The sequence below is a fragment of the Phaethon aethereus genome, assembly GCF_964289735.1.
Source record: "Phaethon aethereus genome assembly, chromosome: Z".
Lineage (NCBI taxonomy): Eukaryota > Metazoa > Chordata > Aves > Phaethontiformes > Phaethontidae > Phaethon > Phaethon aethereus.
This window is the reverse complement of record NC_138577.1, coordinates 13081097-13101151: the sequence shown is the minus strand read 5'-3', so window position 1 is coordinate 13101151 and position 20055 is coordinate 13081097. Positions and strand designations below refer to the sequence as shown.

Sequence of the window (20055 nt, the reverse complement as noted above, 5' to 3'; positions counted from 1 at the left end):
CTTTACAGGAGAGCTGCAGTGATTCCTGTGTTGATAAGAAATGCCTGTCAGTGTAGTGCAAGCCAGTGCTGATCATATGAAATTCTGGAAAATGGAAGGAGTTTACAACAATGTACATAAATGCCCGTTGCCGTGGTATTTCGTCAAAATTGCTGCTCTGATTATGTGAAAATGACTTTATTTGATTGGTTTGGCCAAAGCTAAATTGACAGCACTGCAGGTTTGGGGTTTTGATGATCGTATGATTGATTACATTTAAATGAAAGTGTTCATAAATATCTCAAATACACAATTTCAAAATGTCACATACAGCAGTGTAAAAACAATAATATGTTCTATTTGATATCAGATATTTTGCATATGTGTCTTTCTACCCATAGTAATTGACTGAAAGAATCTTACATTTCCTTACTGACATGCACCTGACCTCAAATTCAAAGTATATTGCATTTGTTTTCCCTTTCCTATGCTTCTCAAGTAATGTCTTTGCCTACAGCTTATTTTTCTCTGCAAATTCATTATGTAAAGCTTAAAAGCATTTTTACATTTTAAAATACCCACAAAACAAAGCAAAGCCAAAAAAAACTTTCTACAAAATGAGATGCAGTTCTTTATATGAGGGATGTGTAAAGGGTTTTTGGATTTATTAGTCTGTAATTTGAAACTGATTGTCATATCCTTGTGTCTGTTCAGGAAAGCACTTTTCATGCTCTATAAGTTGATGCGGGCAATCCTCAGCACAAATTTAAGCAAAATGTGAAAGAAATTCTGTTGTTTAAAGTAAAATACACATGTGAATTTGCATCCCTTTCTTCTTTGGGTCATAGTCATAATTTACATGTAAACTGAAAATAGAACCAGATGTGCTATGAACTGATTTTGGGAATTACCCATAAATTGTAGAGTTATCTGCTGTCCCTCTTGCTGTTTACTTTAGTTAGAGGGAGGACATGAAAAACCTAGTTTTTGCTTTGTGAGGAGAGGTTAAGCTTCCCCTGCAAACAGAGCCACTCTGCTGCAATCAGATGAATGGTATGAAAAAGCATCTGTAAATGCAATTAAAGTATAACTTCTTTTTTTTTCTAGCTGCTAGAGAAGCAGGAGTGGCAAAAGCAAATGGTTCGGCTTCTCCAGCTAGTGGGAGATCGTCCAGCCTTCACAACAAGCCTGTGGAGTCTGTCCGACCTGGCATCCTCAGCGACAGCCCCAAATCTGCCCGCAGCCCGTTTCATCGACAGAGGAGGGTTGTTTTCTATGACGGTGACGTTAGTGATGACGATGAAAGTTCCCACTTGCAAAGAAGCCAGAGGGCCAAGAGCCAGGAGGATGGTGGCATTGTCATTACAACTTCGTCTGTAGAAATCGATGATGACAGCCAGAACAGTGAGTCACCTAGATACAGTGGCACAGAGATGTCTTCCCCTGTCTTCAGCACCTCCATGGAGTCTGCAGACAGCACGCTGGAGCAAATTGACTCTCCTTTCTTCCCCATCATAGCATTCGATTATTCAAGTGTGCCAGAAGTTCGTCTTGGCAGCCTGAGTCTGAAGGAGCTCCGGGAAGCACAACTCGAATCTAAGAGATCTCCAAAACTTGAGCACAGAGCTGTAACAAGAGTGAAAAGCATGATGAGCACTGAGTGCCGAAGCCTTCAGAGGCAGAGGACGGAGGAGCATGGCTCTTACAACAAGCCTGTTGCGAGAACACTCCCTCACAGCAAGAAGTGTGAAGCACCCAATGGCGCTGGGCAGAGCCAGGGTGAAATAGTCACTCTTGTTCGCAATGAGCATGAGTCTTTTGGCCTGGATTTGGAAATCCAGGCCATGCCATTAAAGGTTGTTGTCACAGGGCTGCGGCCAGGCGGAGCAGCAGAAATGGTAAATTCTTAAGTTTGGTTTTCTTGTTGTGATTTACTTTCACTTTGCCAGGATGATGATGATGATTATGATTGTGATGATGATGATGATGATGATTATTATTAAGCAAGTGATCTGTTGAGGGTAAGTGCAAGGGAAATGTTTGTCTCTGCTGGGCAAAACGTCTCATCCCATATTGTTCTGAAGCTGCTGTTAAATGAAATATTTCTGATGCAGAAGTGCACCCTGGCTGATTTCAAAGCTAAGAAGGCCAAGAGGCAGATCTGCTGAGGTGGATTCATCCCCACTCGTAGTCACAGTTTTCAGGGAATACTGTTCTTTTGTTTCCTTTCTTTTTACCAGGGCAAAGACAAAATAAGTAAATCCTGGTGGTAAAAATGTTTATTACATTCTATTATTTTATATGCACGTGTTCCTGTGTCATTGAAATCTGGTACTAGGAGGCTTTAGGTGCTGGCCAGGATTGCCAAGCACCATGGTCGTACCAGTAACAAATTGTTCTTCTGCATCTCAGACATCACATACTAGTGTGGATACTTGCTTCATGTGCAAAAGTTCAGAAAGAGGAAGGAGGATACCCTGGTGTACAAAGCTGGATGCAGCATTTTTAATCTAATTATTGGGGACTAGGGTAGGAGGGGATATGTTGTAGCAGTTTGAATCGGGCTGTGAGAGCTGGGGGTTTGGGTTCTGCTCCTGCATTTCTTTCTGACTTATTGTGTGGTGCTTAGAAACATACTTAGGCTTTACTTTAAGAGCTCAGTCCCTGTCCAATTTAGTTACTTAGGAGAGCCCCACTGGTCCAACAGGAGGTTGTGACCAGGAATATAATTCCTACATGAAATGCAAAAATTACAGATAATGTTACAGTCCTGAAGAAGCTGGCGCTGATTCATCCCAGTTCATTTAAATGAAGGGGGCTATGTCCTTCATCCTGATACTGGTCTCTCAGAGAAACCAGCAGGTCTTTTGACCTTCCTGTTTGTGATTGATCATTAATTCATCTCCTGGCAAAAGCAGAGTCTCCTCTTTATTTACATGTCAGCAAATTGACAGCTGTGGTACCTGTGGTCTGCAGTCATGTGAAAAAGGGAATGTTGATCATAAGCCATTGCTTCCTTGCAATTTTTTCCCCTGTGGCAGAGCTTCTGATGTGTATTTATAATTTCCTTGAATCTGTCATTGCATCAGGGATCAATGGGCAAGATGGCTGTCGGAGATGAGATTACCACCATCAACAGTATCCCAGTCAGTAAGATGACATATGAGGAAATCTGCTTGCTCATGCAGTGTCTTCCCACATCCGTAACCCTGGAGATCCAGAAAGCAGCATCAGGTGAGAAAGTAGCTTTGTTTTCATACCATTTATTCTGAGTACCAGTGAAGAAAATTCCTTGGATCAGCTGTGTCTTATCTTCTGCTGTCCCAGCTCCCCACACGGGTTCAGACTAAAAACAGGAGGTGCGTTGTGTTGGCATTGGTGAGCCAGGCAAATCACTGCATCACCAAACCAGGCAGGCTCCCTAGCACCACAATGAGGGGAGCAAACCTACTCCTGTGTGAAGCATTCAAAGGTCCCACTTACATATGTCCCTCCTGACAGCATTTGCAGAGGTCTGAGTCATTTCATGCAGACCTGGAGCTAACTCAGCAGTGACCCTGTCCTGACAACCCATTTTACTGCTGTGCCTGTTCAGTAAATATTTTGACCCTTTATAATCACATCTGTCTCTCTTAAATCTGAAGTTTAAGCAATGTTTTTATGAAAGGACAGTAAGATAATAAAAGCCTCCCCCTTCCCCCTTCCCCCTTCCCCCTTCCCCCTTCCCCCTTCCCCCTTCCCCCTTCCCCCTTCCCCCTTCCCCCTTCCCCCTTCCCCCTTCCCCCTTCCCCCTTCCCCCTTCCCCCTTTTCCCTTCCCCCTTTTCCCTTCCCCCTTCCCTCTTTTCCCTTCCCCCTTCCCCCTTCCCCCTTCCCCCTTCCCCCTTCCCCCTTCCCCCTTCCCCCTTCCCCCTTCCCCCTTCCCCCTTCCCCCTTCCCCCTTCCCCCTTCCCCCTTCCCCCTTCCCCCTTCCCCCTTCCCTTTTCCCTTCCCTTCCCCTTCCCCCTTCCCCCTTCCCCCTTCCCCTTCCCCCTTCCCCCTTCCCCCTTCCCCCTTCCCCCTTCCCCCTTCCCCCTTCCCCCTTCCCCCTTCCCCCTTCCCCCTTCCCCCTTCCCCCTTCCCCCTTCCCCCTTCCCCCTTTTCCCTTTTCCCTTCCCCCTTCCCCCTTCCCCCTTCCCCCTTCCCCCTTCCCCCTTCCCCCTTCCCCCTTCCCCCTTCCCCCTTCCCCCTTCCCTTTTCCCTTCCCTCTCTCGCTCTCTGTCACTCTGTCTTGTGTCAGAATTCTCTAATGTGCAGAAATATGGAAGGTAAAACCCAAGAAAACTAGAATCTTACCAAAATATTTATTTGCATGTTTCTTATAAAAAGTTTTCTATTTTGAATTGAAACATTCGATACCTCCTCGGTTTCTGCTAAGGGCTGATTTATGCTTCTACAGCAATATATGCATCCCCACGGACTGTACAGATTACGTGGTGTGGAAATAAGTGTTTGAAAAAGTAAAGCATACTTTTCAAATTTGGGAAGAACATAATATTTTGCTTCGTTTTAGCTTGTGATCTTCTTCGTGTACGTATTAATACCTGGGAGCCTAAAGTGCTTCCAGATGCTGCAGTTCCAGTTGTTCTTTAAGGAATTCCTGGCTTGGCAGAGAGTCCTGTTCTTGTTTCCTTCGGTTGCTGTGGCTTTTGGAAATGAATATCATTGGCATAGGGGCACGTTGGCACTGCTTTATCGGTCAGCTCTTCTGCTTTCCCCTTCCCCTCACTCTGCCCCACTGGCAGAGAAGAGGGTTTCAGTCTGTGATCCAGCACTGCTGAAGCAGGGCAGTACTTCAAATCCTAGCCTGGCTGCTTCAAATTGCTCTTCTGAGATGCCTTCCGCTTTGTTGGCTCCAGGAAGAACCTGCACTTCTTAACATGGGTACCTAAATTAAGTGGTGAGGATAATCCCGCAGGTTTGTGCAAGGATTAGAGAGATCTGCTGGCACATTTGAATGAGCAGGAGAGGATGCTGACTCTGTGACTACACCCCTCCTTCTCCGTGCACTTTCTGGGCCTCAGCTGTTAGCATCTGGCCTCTAGAAAGCAGCTTGAATGGGGGTGCGTGTCCCAGGAGCAGTGTAGAAATGTGCAAGCAGATGCTTAGGGTGAAGTGCTGAGTATTGAAGAGCTGGAGAAATGTGTGAGCTGGAATGTGCTGGAGTGCAGCACTGACAGAGAGCTCAGTCTGTTGCCCAAGAGTAGGTTAAATATGTATTGGAAACAAGGAAAGGTCTGTGCCAGAAATCCTGTAAAGCCCATATGCTTAATGCGTGTATAACATCACTCATGCATGTCACATCAAACACCTGCAGAAGTGCCGAGAGGATCAGAGTCAATTTATTTATGCACAGTTCATCACTGTGTTATCTGTTCACCTTTTTTTGCCATGCCAGGGCTTTGTGTACTCTCTGCGATCTGTTGGAGACATCTTCGGTCAAACAAGTAATGAGAAGCGGTACTGCTCAGCCTGACTTACTGCAGACTGACACTTTGGTAGTTGGCTGCTTGACTGCTGAAATTTTGAAGATTAAGCAGGTCATGAGTACTTACCGTGGATAAGTGGATTGCTCCCTCCTGTGTGCGACTCAAATACACAGGGTTATGATTAATTTGAGTAGTTGTAAACATCATTACAGAAGAAGAGGGAGTGCAGAGTAAAAGGAAAACATGTAGTCTGAATACATGGATGACTATTTTTGTAATAAAACCTGGTGTTTTGTATATCACTTCCCATATCTGACAGGATTTTGCCTTTTTTATTTATTTATTTTTATCATGATGCAGCTGTCAGCAGATTTACAAACCTTATCCTGTCTCCAGGGGTAGACAGTCAAAATCAGGCCGATGTCAACATCATCATCACAACTGAGGAAGAACCGGGTGCTGGGAAGCAAGAAGGAGCAGGTTTGCAAAATGCTGGTGGTGGCTGTGCGGTGGAGAGAGCAACACTGCCACCCGGTGCCACGAGCGAAGACATGCAAAGAGGTACCATGAAAAGCAGCCACGCCGAGGACTGCACTACCATCCCTGTCACCGATATCGATGACTTGCTCAGCCAAATGAGTGCTCTCGAGAGCAGGGCTTCACGCACCCCAACGCGAGCGGAAAGCCCCCTCCGAGATGAGTACACCACGATGTGCTGCTGTGGGACTGACGAAGGCTGTCCCGGTTCGGAGCCACGGCCAGCTAAGGAGGAGCTGCTGGAAAAAAACATGAATTGCGGAGCTAATGCACAAGGGGTTTTGGGGCTGTCTGTGTTGGACTCCATTAACACAGGCAAACTTTTTACTGTGAACAAAAACTCTCTAAATAACTATTGTAGGAATTTTAGCAGTTTAAATGAGGATCAATTGCCTGCAGCAAACTCTCTGGAAGGTAAGAGAAGCGACCCATTTCCAAAGTCAATGTATGGGGCTGCAGAGGATTCTCACTCCGATTCAGAGTCTGTCACGGAAACCTTTGATAGTGCTAATGAGGTGTTGCTTGGGGTGTGTGCTGCTGCTAACGCCCCTGCAGTCTGTACTGTAATGGAGTCGGATGAGGAGCAAATTGAGATTTGTTGCATGAACGTTGAGCCACAAAAGCCTGTGCAGGAGCAGCATCTCACATCTGCAACAAGCTCATCCTCTCTGTCCCTGCTGCACCCTTACGGTGGCAAAGTTTTGCAAACTGAAGGCTGTACAATGTGTGGGTCACTGGAGACAAGCATCAACAAATTAGGCTTGGAAGATCACAGTGGTCCCACTGCATGTCCCTCACAGTGTTCAGATGTGTCATCCGCATCCTTGTGTTCTCCTTCGTCAATTTTCCTGCCAGAAAAAGACATCCTAAAGCATTCAGTCAGTATCCCTGAAGTTTACCCCTTCTGTAACAATGGTGCCTTAAGTACAGAAGAGCAGATGGGTTTGGGGAACAGTAGCGGACATAGGAAATGCTGTGAATCCGTTGAAGAGGAAGGGTCTCTGCACTGCAAAAAGATAAGCTTTTGCTCTGCTAGAAATGGTGATGGCTTGGAGAACAACTTACTTGAGAAAGAAGGATGTCAAGACAAACAGAGATCAAAATCTGAAAGTGAAACAGTGGTTGGTGACTGTAATCATGCTGTTAGTTATTGTTTAGTGAAGAAAGAAACCAGCAGCTTGTCTAACTTGCCTAAAACAGACAGCAATCATGTGAATGCATCATCATCAAGAGCAATATCACTCAGGTCTCCCTTTCCCACTAGATCTAAAGAGCCAAAGGCTAACACAACTCATGACTTGCCAGGGAAAAGTGAGAAAATTAACTCTGTGACTTCAGGAAGGACTTCAAACGGAAAAGTCCAAAGCTCAGGCACAAATCACTGCAAAGGAGGTGCAGTACCACACAGCCCATCCTTGCAGAAAAAATCCTGTCAGGAGTCTAAGGGAATGGCACAAAAAAGTATAATGGACACCCTTTTAAATAACCAGAAGGCCAAAGCAGGACCAAAGCTAAAAGGCTTCACCATCAAAAGCAAAGCAAAGGCAAATTCAGATTCTTCTGTGATTAATCCTACCAAAGTCAATGGAGCTGATCAGAAAAGGATTTCTGCTTCTCCGCAGCTGTCCCCTAAACTCCTGGGGAAGAAAACACCGTTGTCCCGTAATTCACCTACAAACTCAGATCCTGGGAAGAGCATGTCAGCAGCCTCAAGGACTCTGAAGTCAGAGCTAGAAAATAAACCATCTTTGGTCATTTCTGAAGATTCACTTCTGCCTCTTCTGAATGGCACTGACAGCCCAACCGTGAGTGGTGAAATGAAATGTGGCTGTGGGGAGCTAACAGACCTGCAGCAGGCATGGGGAAAAAAAGAAAAGCAAGTTTCCATAGGGCCTGCAGTGTGTCAGGGTAAGGCTGTTAAGGTGGATGACTTCAGAGCCAGAGACAGTGAGTCCAAAGTCACTTCATCTCCTCAGGGGATACCAAAAGTTGAATATGTGAAAGGGAGGACTGAGAACCCTGGAACAGGCCTGAACACAATCAAGAGCATCTATAGTGCAGATGACCTTAGGCAATTAGATACGCAAAATGCAGGACTATCTGCTGGAGGCTTTTCTTCATTGAGGTCCCCTTCAGTTCAGCAGGAGCAGCTGGAAGGGCAGGAGATCCAGCGCACTTTCATTGAGGTGAAGCTTTCCTCCTCTTCCTCTTCCTCCTCCTCCTCTGCATCTTCCTCACCAGCATCATTTTTGCAGCTGCCTTTGCTGGAGAAAACAGAAGAGGCAAACACAGAAGTGCCTCAGCTGACTGAGGAGATAGGGACCATGCAATATTTCTCAAAAGTGGATGCCGCCGGAGACAGAAATCTCTATGGCTTGTCAAAACCTGTGACAAGGACTTACTCGATGCCAGCCCAGTTATCAGGTCACTTGAGGGAGGAGTGCCATATTGCAGAGGTTCATCCTGTGCAAGGCCCCCAGGGCCATGCTGCAGAGGAGAAATATCCCCAAGCAGCAACAGGGTTGTTAAAGATGGTCCATCTCAACCTGCCGAATGGCCAGAGTGGGAAGGAGCCAGCATATGCCTCCAAAAATGCCCAGAGGGTCCATGAGACATCCCCCTCAGCCAGCCACGTTAGCTGCCCCACCACTGATAAGCTGAGGAACTTCAGGAGGAATTACTACTACTATGAGCTGAACTGGCCACATGAACCTACCTCATCCTTCTCTGTCAAACAGAGGATCAAATCCTTTGAAAACCTGGCAAATTTTGACCGGCCCATCGTGAAGGCCATTGATATACACTCGGCTGCAAGGTACCCCCTCACCAGGAGGTCGTGTGGTGGGATGACCACTGCAGTCAGCTCCTCCGAGACGCCGCGGCCCTTGCGGCGCAGCTTGAGTTCCTATGGTGGCAGCCTGAGCCCGTCCAATGCCATGGCCAAGTCTCCTACCAGTGCAGTGCCCACACGTGTGGTGGAGGACGGCAAGGAGGAAGGAAAACCCCAGAGGAGCGACGAGGGTGGCATTGGGGCAGACCCAGCCGCCTTCCCCCCTTCAGGCTCACAGGGACGCCGCAGCCGGGGCCTGGGGCGGCCACCGCTGTCCCGCTCCAGGCTGCGGGAGCTGAGGGCCCTCAGTATGCCCGATCTGGACAAGCTGTGCGGAGAGGGCTTCTCGGGGCCGCCGCAGCCTGCCTGCTTCAGGACGGAGCTGGAAATCACACCCCGGAGAGCCCTCGGCATGCCTGCCCGGAGTGGCGCAGCCCCGCCAGCCCGCTGCAGCCCTGCTGAGGCGGGTGGGATGGGTATGGGTGCCAGCAGCCTGCGGGACAGTGGCTCGGGGACACCGGGGTCTGCCTCGGATGATGATGTGCCCCATGGCAACTCTCCGGATGAGGAAAGCTCAGAAAACAGCTGGTCCATCAGGTTGGTGTCAGCTTTGCTACCGCTGTTTCATTTTCATCCCCTCAAGCCCGTCCTGAGGCAAAGCTTCTCCATTGCCCCAGGTCAGCCCCAAAGCATATTTCAGCTTTGGGGCTATATATAGGCCCCCATTCCCCTCACTATTTGGGGTGCTGTTCTTCATGCTCTGATCGCTTGGAGCTGCCATGCGGCTGTCCCATGCCTCTGTACAAGGTGCCGCACTTCATCCGGGCAGGGCTGCACTCCTTTCTGTGTCCCCTCTAGCTGGTTTTGGTCAGTATTCGGCCACGTTACGACACAGCAGCCGCTGTGGAGGGAAGGCTGCGCAGCGCGGGCTGCCAGCACAGCCTGTGGTGACAAATGAGCTTGTTGTCCTGCCAGAAGCAGTCCTCAGATGTAGCTGTCTCCTTGTTTTTGTTAATGTCTGTTGCTAAAGCCATTGGAGAAGGAGGAGGGGAGCAGAATGAGAATGAGGATTTATTTTCAGAGTTATTCTTAAATGGTCTTCTCTGCCCCTTCCCATTCCGCCAGCATACGCCACATGTTTTCAAGATTCCTGCTCATTAATGAGCTGACACTCTATCGTATACCTGAAACTTAACTCTACACGGTCTAGAAATATAAAGCTGTCTTTTATATTTTCGTGTTCCTTTTAGCTTGGATCAGCTGCTCGTCTCAAGCCTGGACCAGCAAAAACTCCAGTCTGTTTTGTCAGTAGTAGTACCAAAATGTGATGTTGCTGCTATGCTCCAAGAAGTCAAAGCACAAGTAAAGGTAAAAAACAGAAGATAAAACTAGATTTGGATCATTGGTGGTATTTTTAATGGTTTTCTTAATAGCAGACAAAATCTCTTCCAAACAGCTTGAGACCTCCTCCAGTAGTCCTGTGGTAGGTTACAGTTGATGGTGGTTTTACTAATGCTCATTTTTGAATGTGTGCTATAAACTCAAAATAAATTTGAATGGCTTTTGTATAAGAAAGGTTATTGTTTGTCCAGTGTGAAAGCAGTTTTGAGCCACAATAAATAGACCTACTTTAGGTGGAGAAGTATGCCTCCATTTGAGTCATTGTTACAGCTGAAAAAATCCTGGGTTTGCCAAGAATTTAACTTTCCACCAGACAGACTCACTTTTGTCACCACGCAAGGGAAGCTCTGCTCCTGTCTGTGCCTAGCGGAACCCACCTTGTGCTAGAAGCTGCAATCACAGAAGTTGAATTAATTTTGTGTAATGCTGAACTGGTGGCTTGCAACACCAGAAAGTGGCTGGTGGAGAGTTTGTAAGAGACTCCTGTGACCTTTTTGCTGTCTTCTGTGGAAACTGGTTATTGCATTAAGATAGCCTGCTTCATTATCTAGGTGTTTAAAGAAGGCCTCCAAAGAGAAATGGTTGCCAGAACGTTACTTCCCTGTTTGCAGTGTTTGTGTTTTTGGGATTACATCCACATCCTTTTTAAAACAGAACAGAAGTTGATAAAATAATGATAGCACTGGAGGGGAAACTGCCATCTGGTCTGTATAACTGCTGGCTGAGCTGCATTTAGAGGGTTCCTGAATCTTATTCACAAAGATTGCTATTTCAAATGTAGAACAGGCTGGGGGGAAGAGGACCTCCCCAAAACACACAGCTTGACCTCCTTCCAGGGACAGCATAGTAGCTAAAGCTTGCAAGTCCCAAGAGCTTGTTGAGCTAAGGGGGTTTGGTAGGTTTACTGATAAAATTAGGATTACATTGTACTTCTGGCCGAAGGTAATTAAGTGTTCTTTAAAGTATTTTGCATGGGGTCTTGTAGAGATTATTTATTCATGCCACTTTTCAAAGCCTGAGAACTCAAATATTTATAAAGCTGAATGTTTTTTGGAATGCACTCCTTGTCTGCATAGTTTCTTATCCAGATTTAAGCCCAGTATGGCACGTACACTGGAAAATTCTGTGCTAGTCAAATGCTGGATTTAAATGTACAATAGGACAGTTTTTCGTAGTTATGCAATTGCTGAAAAATGAGATGGACTGCCTGATTGGAACTGAGAGCTTCCCCAGGAAGAGTTTGTCATCATCTTTTGCTCTGAACAATGCTGAATTTACTGCTAGCATTTAGTAAGTGCTACTAATACAAGAAAGTTAATATACAGGCATTTTATTGTTTAAATCTCTACGACCTATGATCTTTGGCTAATAGGCTAAACAGAGGTGATTATTGGAGGCCACTGTGTGGACAAGTAAAGCAGTAAGCATTCATAGCCAGGTCTTTGCCCCATAGTACACATGCTGGCTGAGAACAGCATTGAGAGCTAGGGAGGAAGGAAGTGCACGACATCGGCAATGGGAAGCCATGGTTCAGACTGTGTTGCTGACTGGCCCAGGACACATGCTCCTCTCACAACCCTCTTAACATCTGAGCCTCTGATTTTTATTTTTTTTTCCTTCCTTGGTGTAAGCAAATTAGGTTGTGGTGGCAAGGATTGGAAAGAACCTGACCTCTAAAACAAAAAAGGTTGCTACAGTACTTAACAGTCAAAGATATGTGTCCGTTACCTTTACTGAACTTTGAAAGGGGCTAGACTAGATGCTAAACTGAATTTATTATTTCTAGCCTAACATAAAGCTATTCTCACTTGAGTACAGGTGAGAAGGGTCTTAACATCTACAAAAGACTGTGGACTTAGATGTCAGCCCTGACTGCACCTCTCTCCTCAAGCACCGATGGATCAGTGATGTGGAGCAGAATGGCATCGTTTTTTGGCATTGGCTCTGTGCATTGCAGGGATGCCTCTAACGCAGAAAATCTTCCAGGGCCCATATTTGGCAAAAAAGCATCCCGTGAAACCAAGAATTTGACTATTGTTTCACCAAAAAACACTAATAATCTGTGGTTCCCTGTGCCTTTTGAAACAAAACTAAAAGGGAAATGCTGAGTTGACTTTAGTGAACTAAATACATCATTTAATGCTAAATAGATTAAGAGGTTGGTTTCTAATAATGTGCCATTAATTTTAGTGCTAGCAGTTTCTGGAAATGACTTATGTTGGATGGGATCCGGGGGAAAAGCTGAGAGACCTTCTTTGTACTCCCCACTTCTGATGCTCTGCCCCACAGACAGTTACTATCCCCTTGTTCCACCAAATGCCTGCTTGTAGTCCCTCTAACCGAAAATGTGGTCTCTGTAACAGCATCTGGTTTTGCCCTAGTAACTGTTCAGAAGACAGCACCAGACTTGCTGGATGGGACTGCTTCTCTCTCATGGCAAATCCTGTATTTGGCAGCAGGCCATCACTTCAAAGAAATCAGCTTTACACCTTTCTTCTGGTCTGGAGCCAAGTTCAGCCCCGGTGCAGACCTGCAGCAGTCCCTTTCCTGTGCTATAGATGCTCCAATTTCCACAACAGCACAGCTTAGTCCCGTTTGGATCACTAACAGGCTTCTTACCTTCATCTCCCAAGTGAAACAGTTTTTCCTTTTGTCCCATCTAACCTTGCCAAGCTTCAGTGATTAGCTGCTGCCCCTTGCAAGATTGTCCAGCACTGCTGGGAGGAGGTTGATCCAAGTGACCTGCATTACATCTTTGTAACTGCCTTTTAAGAGGAAGGAGAAATGAGATAACAAAGGTGTTAGTAATTATCTGGAAAGTACAGTGCTTGGTCCAGAAAAGTGTATGGGAACTATTGAGTTTTGACTGCAAAATACTGAACAATGCAAACTTGATTACAGACTGTGAAAATTAAGCTGCCCAAGGTTTAATACCCTTCCACTATCCTAATTTTGACTTTGCTTTCTAGCCTTGAAGAAACCTTTGCTGTCACCTGAGTTCACCTGTGTGGCTGCTACTCATCTGTAGCATGAACTAAATGCATTTAATGTCTCAGTTTCAATTCCTTGAGTTGCTTTTTTCACCTTCCATAATCTGAGGGTACTGGGAATTTGTCATTTGTGCAGGAACTTGGTCTTGATCTTTGGTTTTGTTTTTCTTCTTCCTTCCCCTTTCCTCTACCTCCTGCTAGAGCAAAGAAGACACATACTTTGTAGTCTTTCACAAAGAAGAAGGAGCTGGCCTGGGATTTAGTGTTGCTGGAGGAATAGATCTGGAACAGAAATCAGTCACAGTAAGTGATGGCTGCAAGTCATTTTTTTCCAAAGTCCACTTTAAAGCAGACTGGTGATTAGATCAAGTGCTCATTTATCAAGACTCACTGCAAATCATTCACAGTCATAAAACAGTGTCTCTCAGAGGCGGCTGCATACCATCTGCTACTGAAATCATGAAGTGTCTGGGAAGAGTTAATTTTTATTATTGGAGATGGATGCCAATTATGTTTTCAGTCTTTAAAATTCTGTTACTGGATGTGATCAGCTAGATCTAAGTCCTGTGCACGTAGATAAAATGCTGTGTGCAGTTGCAGTGCATGCAACCTTTTAGGGGAGATTTTCATCCCCAGCCTTTGGAAGTAAACTCTGTGCAGCAAAGTTTTTGAAGGATTTTGCAAATCCTGAGAATGACTGTTTCAGACCTCAGCAAACATTCTGGATTCCACATCACAATTTTTTTGGTGTTACTAAGACCTGTGAGTGGTCAGTAAATGAGGGTTGGTTTTGTTTGTTTGTTTTAAAAAAGTCTTATAAAGATATTGTGTGCCATTAAGTGATGTTGGTATGTAAAAAGTGGTATCAAGCAAGTTATACACTGTTTGAAAACAGATCAGTGAGACAGAAAATTCCAAGACAACTGGTGTGCTATGTGAGAATTTTTACACTAGATATGCATTTAAATTCTGCCCTGAAAGAGAGAGATCCACTTTAAGTGCTAAGATTAGAAGAAAGGTATGTCCTCTATCTTTGGGGCCTGCAGCAGCCCTTGCAGGAATCTTCTGGTTTTTGCTCTTAGACAAGACCAGTATAAGTAAATTTGTTTTACATTAAGCCAGTCATTGAGTTAGAACATGGTCACAGTCTAGGGAACAGACTCGTCTTGCTACAAAGGTGTTGCTCCCTGTCTCTGGCCAAACACTTGCAGAGTCAGCTGTGAGCAAGGGGAAGGCTCAACAGTGTCCCACGCTAGAGAACTCCTCACCTAGAGACTGGGATGCTCCCTAAAAATGTGATCCTGAGCTCTTTCAGGCTGAGTAGCTGAAGTTTTTCTCCTGAGTTCCATTAGCCATGAGACCAGAAGAGTATCAGCTCCTGCTCTTTCCAGATCCTCTTTGTTCCGTATGTGTAAAGCATGCTTCTCAGGTGGGGAACATTTTAATGGCCATGACCTACTGGAATTCTGAGTCTCAGCTGGATTCAGGGTTGGCATTGGGTGCTGAGCTGCTTAGATGGGCTGTTCTTCCCACACTTGGGTGCAGAAATAGAAATACCTAGTGAGCTTCAAGATACTGAGGATTTGAGCATGTGAGGGAAGGCATCAGGTGCTTTGGACATGATCGGTGTATTCCTCTTAACTCTTGCATTTGGGTGTCTGCATCTGTCATTGAGGCTGTTATTCCAGCTTTGAATGCCTGATTAAACTGGCTGGAAATTTATCTCCTTGGATCTGTAGAGTTGTGGCAGGTGCCCATCTCAGCATGGCCCTGCAATGAGAGGGAACAGGACCCAAAAGGCTTCTGATTCCTTGCTGTTGGTTTGGGTATTAGGAGAAATTCCTAGAGAAAATGCCATATAGAATAGTGTCCACAGATTTGCTGCCTTGAACCTTTGCCCAGCAGACCTAGAACTCTGTGCATGGGAAACCATATTCTGGCTGCTAAAATTACAGCACCTGATAGGCAGGTCAATACTGGGTTTTGACTCTTTTAGTCCCTTTCTGTAAATGGCACGCATCTAAGTCTCAGCTGCACTTGCTAGAATTTACTCAAAGTTTAATCCACTCCGAATAGAGGGTTTTTTCCTCTAGAAAAAATGCATTTCAAGCCACCAAATAATTCCTTTGCATCTATTTGCATGATATTTGATCAGCCAAATTCAGATGGACAATTAAATACTTGTACAGCTGCAGTAAGTCAGAGCCTTTCTTTGCACAGATGCCATGCACCACTTAGAAGTGTGCATTTGAAAACAGCAGAAAACACATGTCCCAATCAGTAGGAGTTTGGGGAGTGGGTGTCACACGCCACAATGTTGTTCTTGGTGTTTGCTGTAGCATGGATGTGAATTTAAACTGGGTGTCACTTGGAAGTATGTTAATTGAAGACCTTTGAGGAGTTCAGTGAAAGCATAAATTTGTGGTAGTACATTCTCTAGCTGGTTTTAGTTGCCTTTGACTTAGAAATGACCATGCAGTAATAGCATCTTTTCCTCTATTTTCCCCCCATCTCTAACTGCAGTTCTTGTCCAGTTAATTAGGCCTTAGTATTTCACGGTGTTTGTTGGAGAAAATGTTGCATGTTAATACCCAGGCAGCGGGCAGTGATTGCAAACTTTGGTAGGGTCTCTGCGTTCACCCTGGCCTGTAGAGCACTATGAGTTGTCATGAGGTTAAAGCATCCTTAAGTTAAAATCTTTCTTGTAGGTCCACAGAGTGTTTTCAAAGGGAGTGGCATCTCAAGAAGGGACTATTCATCGAGGAGATCTTGTTCTGTCAATCAATGGCAATTCTTTTGCGAGCTCAGTCCATGGGGATGTCCTGAATGCTCTTCATCAGGCAAGACTGTACAAATACGCGGTCATTGTCATCCAGAAGGAAAAAGACAAAGCAAACAGTTCCTCCAGACTTGAGATATCAGCTACTGGCAGAAAATGTGTGGGGTCTGGAAAGGATGTTTCCATGGAAATAGGAACAGGTATGATCTCTGTCCAAGAACAGTTGGAAGGATTCCCTTGCAGACTGAAGGAAAAACATCCATGTGTTTTAGATTAAAAGCGTCTGTGCCTTATGTGATTGAAGGGAGCAAATGAAATTACCTTTAAATGTTATTTGTTCTCTTTGGAGCCTAGACGCATTTTGGTGGGTTTTTTTTCAAATATCATAACTAGGCAGAAACTTAGAAGGACATTTAGGGCCTAATCCAATTTCTACTAAAGTTAGTGATTCCACATATTCTTCCAATCCAGGATAAACTCTTTTTAAGTAATAACAGTAGTCAGTGCAAGAAAGCAAACAACCAACAAAGAAAAAAAACCCACCTCAAAGAAAACCCCAAACCTTCCAGTTTGTTATGCATAGGGACTGAACTTGCTTTTTGTAATAGCAGATTTCATACTGTTTCTACTAAAAACACAGAAAAGAATTATTTTGATATTACAGTAAATGGAGCTAAGCCAAATCCAAGTCAGCCATCCCATAGGAAACTAGGGATAAATGGTTTAAGTGGAAGTGTATCAGTGGAGTGGTAAGTTCCTGTTCGGGAACAGAACAGCATTTCAGTGTGGAGGGTGCACTTGGGGTGTTATAAACAGATTTCTCAAATTTTTTTTTAGGTTTAAGACACAAAACCCTTTAGTACCTATCTGTATGTCACTGCTTTGGGAGCAGGGAAGGACCTGCTTTAGTCCTGCACTGTTCCCTGGGAGGGAATAGGGAGTGGTTACAGCTTATTGCTGAGAGATTTGGTCATGTGGCTTCTCCTGCCTTCCAGAGCAATACCAGGCTCTCAGCTCAGACCACCTCAAAACCAGGATATGGAGCTGCCACTCACCGATTTTTAAGCCTGTAATCATTATTGGTTTGGTTTTTTTCTGTAGCAGTTTTTATTGTTTTATGCTTTCACAGTGTTTTATAGTACAGCTTTGTAACACAGCTTAAAAGAAATAGGAAGGACTCTATATATGAATGGATCAGTGTTTCTGGAATTGCTTTCATTGATATAATACATGTAATTACTTAAAACCCCTTTCTATCCTAAACTCCCTGCATCCTGCACGTTGACAAATGCAGAGTATCTGCTGGGTGCAGGCACTAGGGGGCAATATTATCTCATAAATAACAGTATTGGGTTAAGAGCGTATTTCCATCCTGAAAGCAAAGCATGTTTTAGATAACATTTTAAGTTGTTGGGGATAACAGTAGCAATAATTTTTGATAATGCAGACTGCCTAATTTTTATATTCACACAGGGCAAAGAGGGTCCTGTTTTCCGAAACTGTAGATTTATTTCCTCGTAAGCAAAGTTGTATTTTATGTCAGCTACTGCAATACTGCGTTCTAAAAATACCTGCTATGTAGGAGGCAGGATGCACCTACAGGTAATTATGGTTATTTCCATGGGTATGAGACCAGAAACAATTATTCACACTAGGGAGTGATTACAGACTTTTTCTTAAGAGGATGGAACATAGTTGTTCAATGTACATTTCATTCATTACTGTAACTTAAAAAGATATGGCTCATTGAAAAAGCAAGTGGGAACAAATTAAAGAAAAAGAAATGCTCTCCACTCACTATTTTTGTAATTTTTGCATTATTTTGTTGATGTTTAGAGTCTTTGCTAAGTTTGCTAATCTTTAACTTTGAAAAAAAAATGCTGTGGCAGGTTTTTGTTGAACATGCAAAATGAAAATGTACCAAATGCATTTTGTACTGCTTATCCTTCACAGCTGCAATGATGCACATTCACTTCTGAGAAACTGGGTGACAACAAGTTCTGGTTTGAATATGAACTGAACTCTGAATTGCTTTGTCACTGCAGCAAAAAGAAAATCAACCAAACACAACCTGCATTTTACTGTTAATGACATAACAAGATGCTGTGTATATTCTGTCACAGATCCAAACCTGGATATGAATGATGTCATCTGCGTTGAATTACTGAAAACCTCTGCTGGCTTGGGATTCAGTCTTGATGGTGGAAAAGCTTCCATTGCTGGAGACAGGCCCTTGATTGTAAAAAGAATATTTAAAGGTACTATATGCATGCAGTGGATAATATCCCATTTTTCCTTTTGTGCATTGCACAGACATTTTAATTCTTGGACTCAATTTTTTTTTTTTTTTAAGCAAGGGTGGTTTTTGTGGCCCTCATTTCTTATCACTTACTAGTCAAAGTGGTCATTAAAAAAACCCGCCTGGGAATGGCAAGGGATTGCATCTACTAGTAAATGTTTAAGGAGCAATGTGATTTACTAAAGATGACGCAGTTCCTTCCTGGGCTTGTCCACTATTCTAGACATTAAATTACAACAGCAATATCATATATAACAGTTTAAGAAGTTTATGCCTTATCTGATTCTAAGAGAAGCACAGTGCAGGTAATCACTGTGGTTCCAAAGCGCCATCCTGCATTATATCCAATTACTAATTTTACCTTTTTTTATTTTGTCTTTGCTATTTTTTTTTGTTAGATATCAGTATTATCTTTCACCAAGAATATGCTATGTTCATGTTCAAAAACTGCCAGTTTTGGGTGCTTTGTTTGTCAGCAGGTAGTTAAACTTACATGAACTGTATATAGAAAGAAAACCAATCCCAGAATTATGCTGCAATTTCAATAAGTCTTAGTCTGGGATTCAGTTTAGTGAAAAATATAGCACTTTCTAAAGGAAGCTGCAACTCTCAATGAAGTTGCAGGTGCGCAGCATTTTTGCAGGATTACTTTTCTGTGGTTTATTCTTCATCAAGGAAAAAATCAGACGTATTTCCTGAATTGCTCATCAATTTCTGTGTGTTTGTTTTCCCCTCTTTAGAAAGTGATTCTGAGGGTAAAGGGCATGTTTGGTTTTTGAGCTCATTAATTTATACTCTTAGACACAGTCATTTTCCCCTTCTCTCCCCTTGATACCTGATATTAGTAAAATTATCATTACAGAAAACACACTTTCATCAGAAGTTTGTGCCCCTCTCTAGGAGCTGTTTCTGTATCTGGTGTGTTTGTCCTAAGTTTGCTGCCCATGTTCAGTTTGTTATCCCTGTTGTCTGGGTTTTACAATCTACTGCATTATCTGCTTATTACCATGTTAAAATTCCATTTGAGAAAATACATCCATGCAACATACAACCTGCATGTTTATTTTATCAACCAGGTTTTCTTACAGTTACAGAGATAATGTGCACGATATTTCATGCACTCATGCTGCTTCCTTCAAAAACAGACTTTTTTTTCTGAGAACAAGGATTTATCTTTCTTAAAATAACATTTTTTTGTGAGATGCAGCGTGGGGTAGATTGCTAAAGCTGAGCTGATCATAAGTGACTTGTACTGAAATTGCCACTGCTGGAAAAATGGTTTAGTTGGTGTTTGTCACAGTGGAAAGCAAATTTTTGTGGATTTAACTTTTTTTTTTCCACACTGACTTTTTTCCTGTTTTGCTCCTAGGTGGTGCTGCAGAGCAATCTGGAAACATAGAAACTGGAGATGAAATTCTTGCTGTTAGCGGAAAATCATTACTTGGCCTCATGCATTACGATGCCTGGAACATTATTAAATCTGTGCCAGAGGGCCCTGTTCAGTTACTAATCAGAAAACACAGAACTTCAGTATGATGGAAGCACTACATCTAATCGCACTTGCTAAGACAAAACATTTAAAACTGGCTACAAGCTATCTTTGTTTCTAAAGCCACACAGAAGTGTCTTAATGTTCTACAGAGAGGTGCTAAGAGCCTTGGAGAACCACTGAGCAAGCAAGTGATGAGCATCATAAAATCTCGTCTAATTATTGGGGATGAAGGAAGACAAATGTTACAGACATTTTTGTATTAGTGGCAGTTTTAATGAAACT

General features: G+C 43.8%; 1 protein-coding gene across 1 annotated transcript in view; it reads left to right on the top strand.

Annotated features, from left to right (window-relative positions):
- The window catches only part of PDZD2 (PDZ domain containing 2), a gene marked incomplete at both ends in the record, with an annotated part of 144023 nt that extends 124206 nt beyond the window's left edge, over window positions 1-19817 (top strand). The window contains 8 exons of the mRNA XM_082012980.1: window positions 1087-1877; window positions 3069-3213; window positions 5806-9409; window positions 10063-10180; window positions 13405-13506; window positions 15912-16182; window positions 18106-18240; window positions 19651-19817. Of these exons, the coding sequence (XP_081869106.1) occupies window positions 1087-1877; window positions 3069-3213; window positions 5806-9409; window positions 10063-10180; window positions 13405-13506; window positions 15912-16182; window positions 18106-18240; window positions 19651-19817 (5333 nt within the window). The remainder of the gene's footprint in view (window positions 1-1086; window positions 1878-3068; window positions 3214-5805; window positions 9410-10062; window positions 10181-13404; window positions 13507-15911; window positions 16183-18105; window positions 18241-19650) is intronic.
- Window positions 19818-20055: the final 238 nt, after the last annotated feature.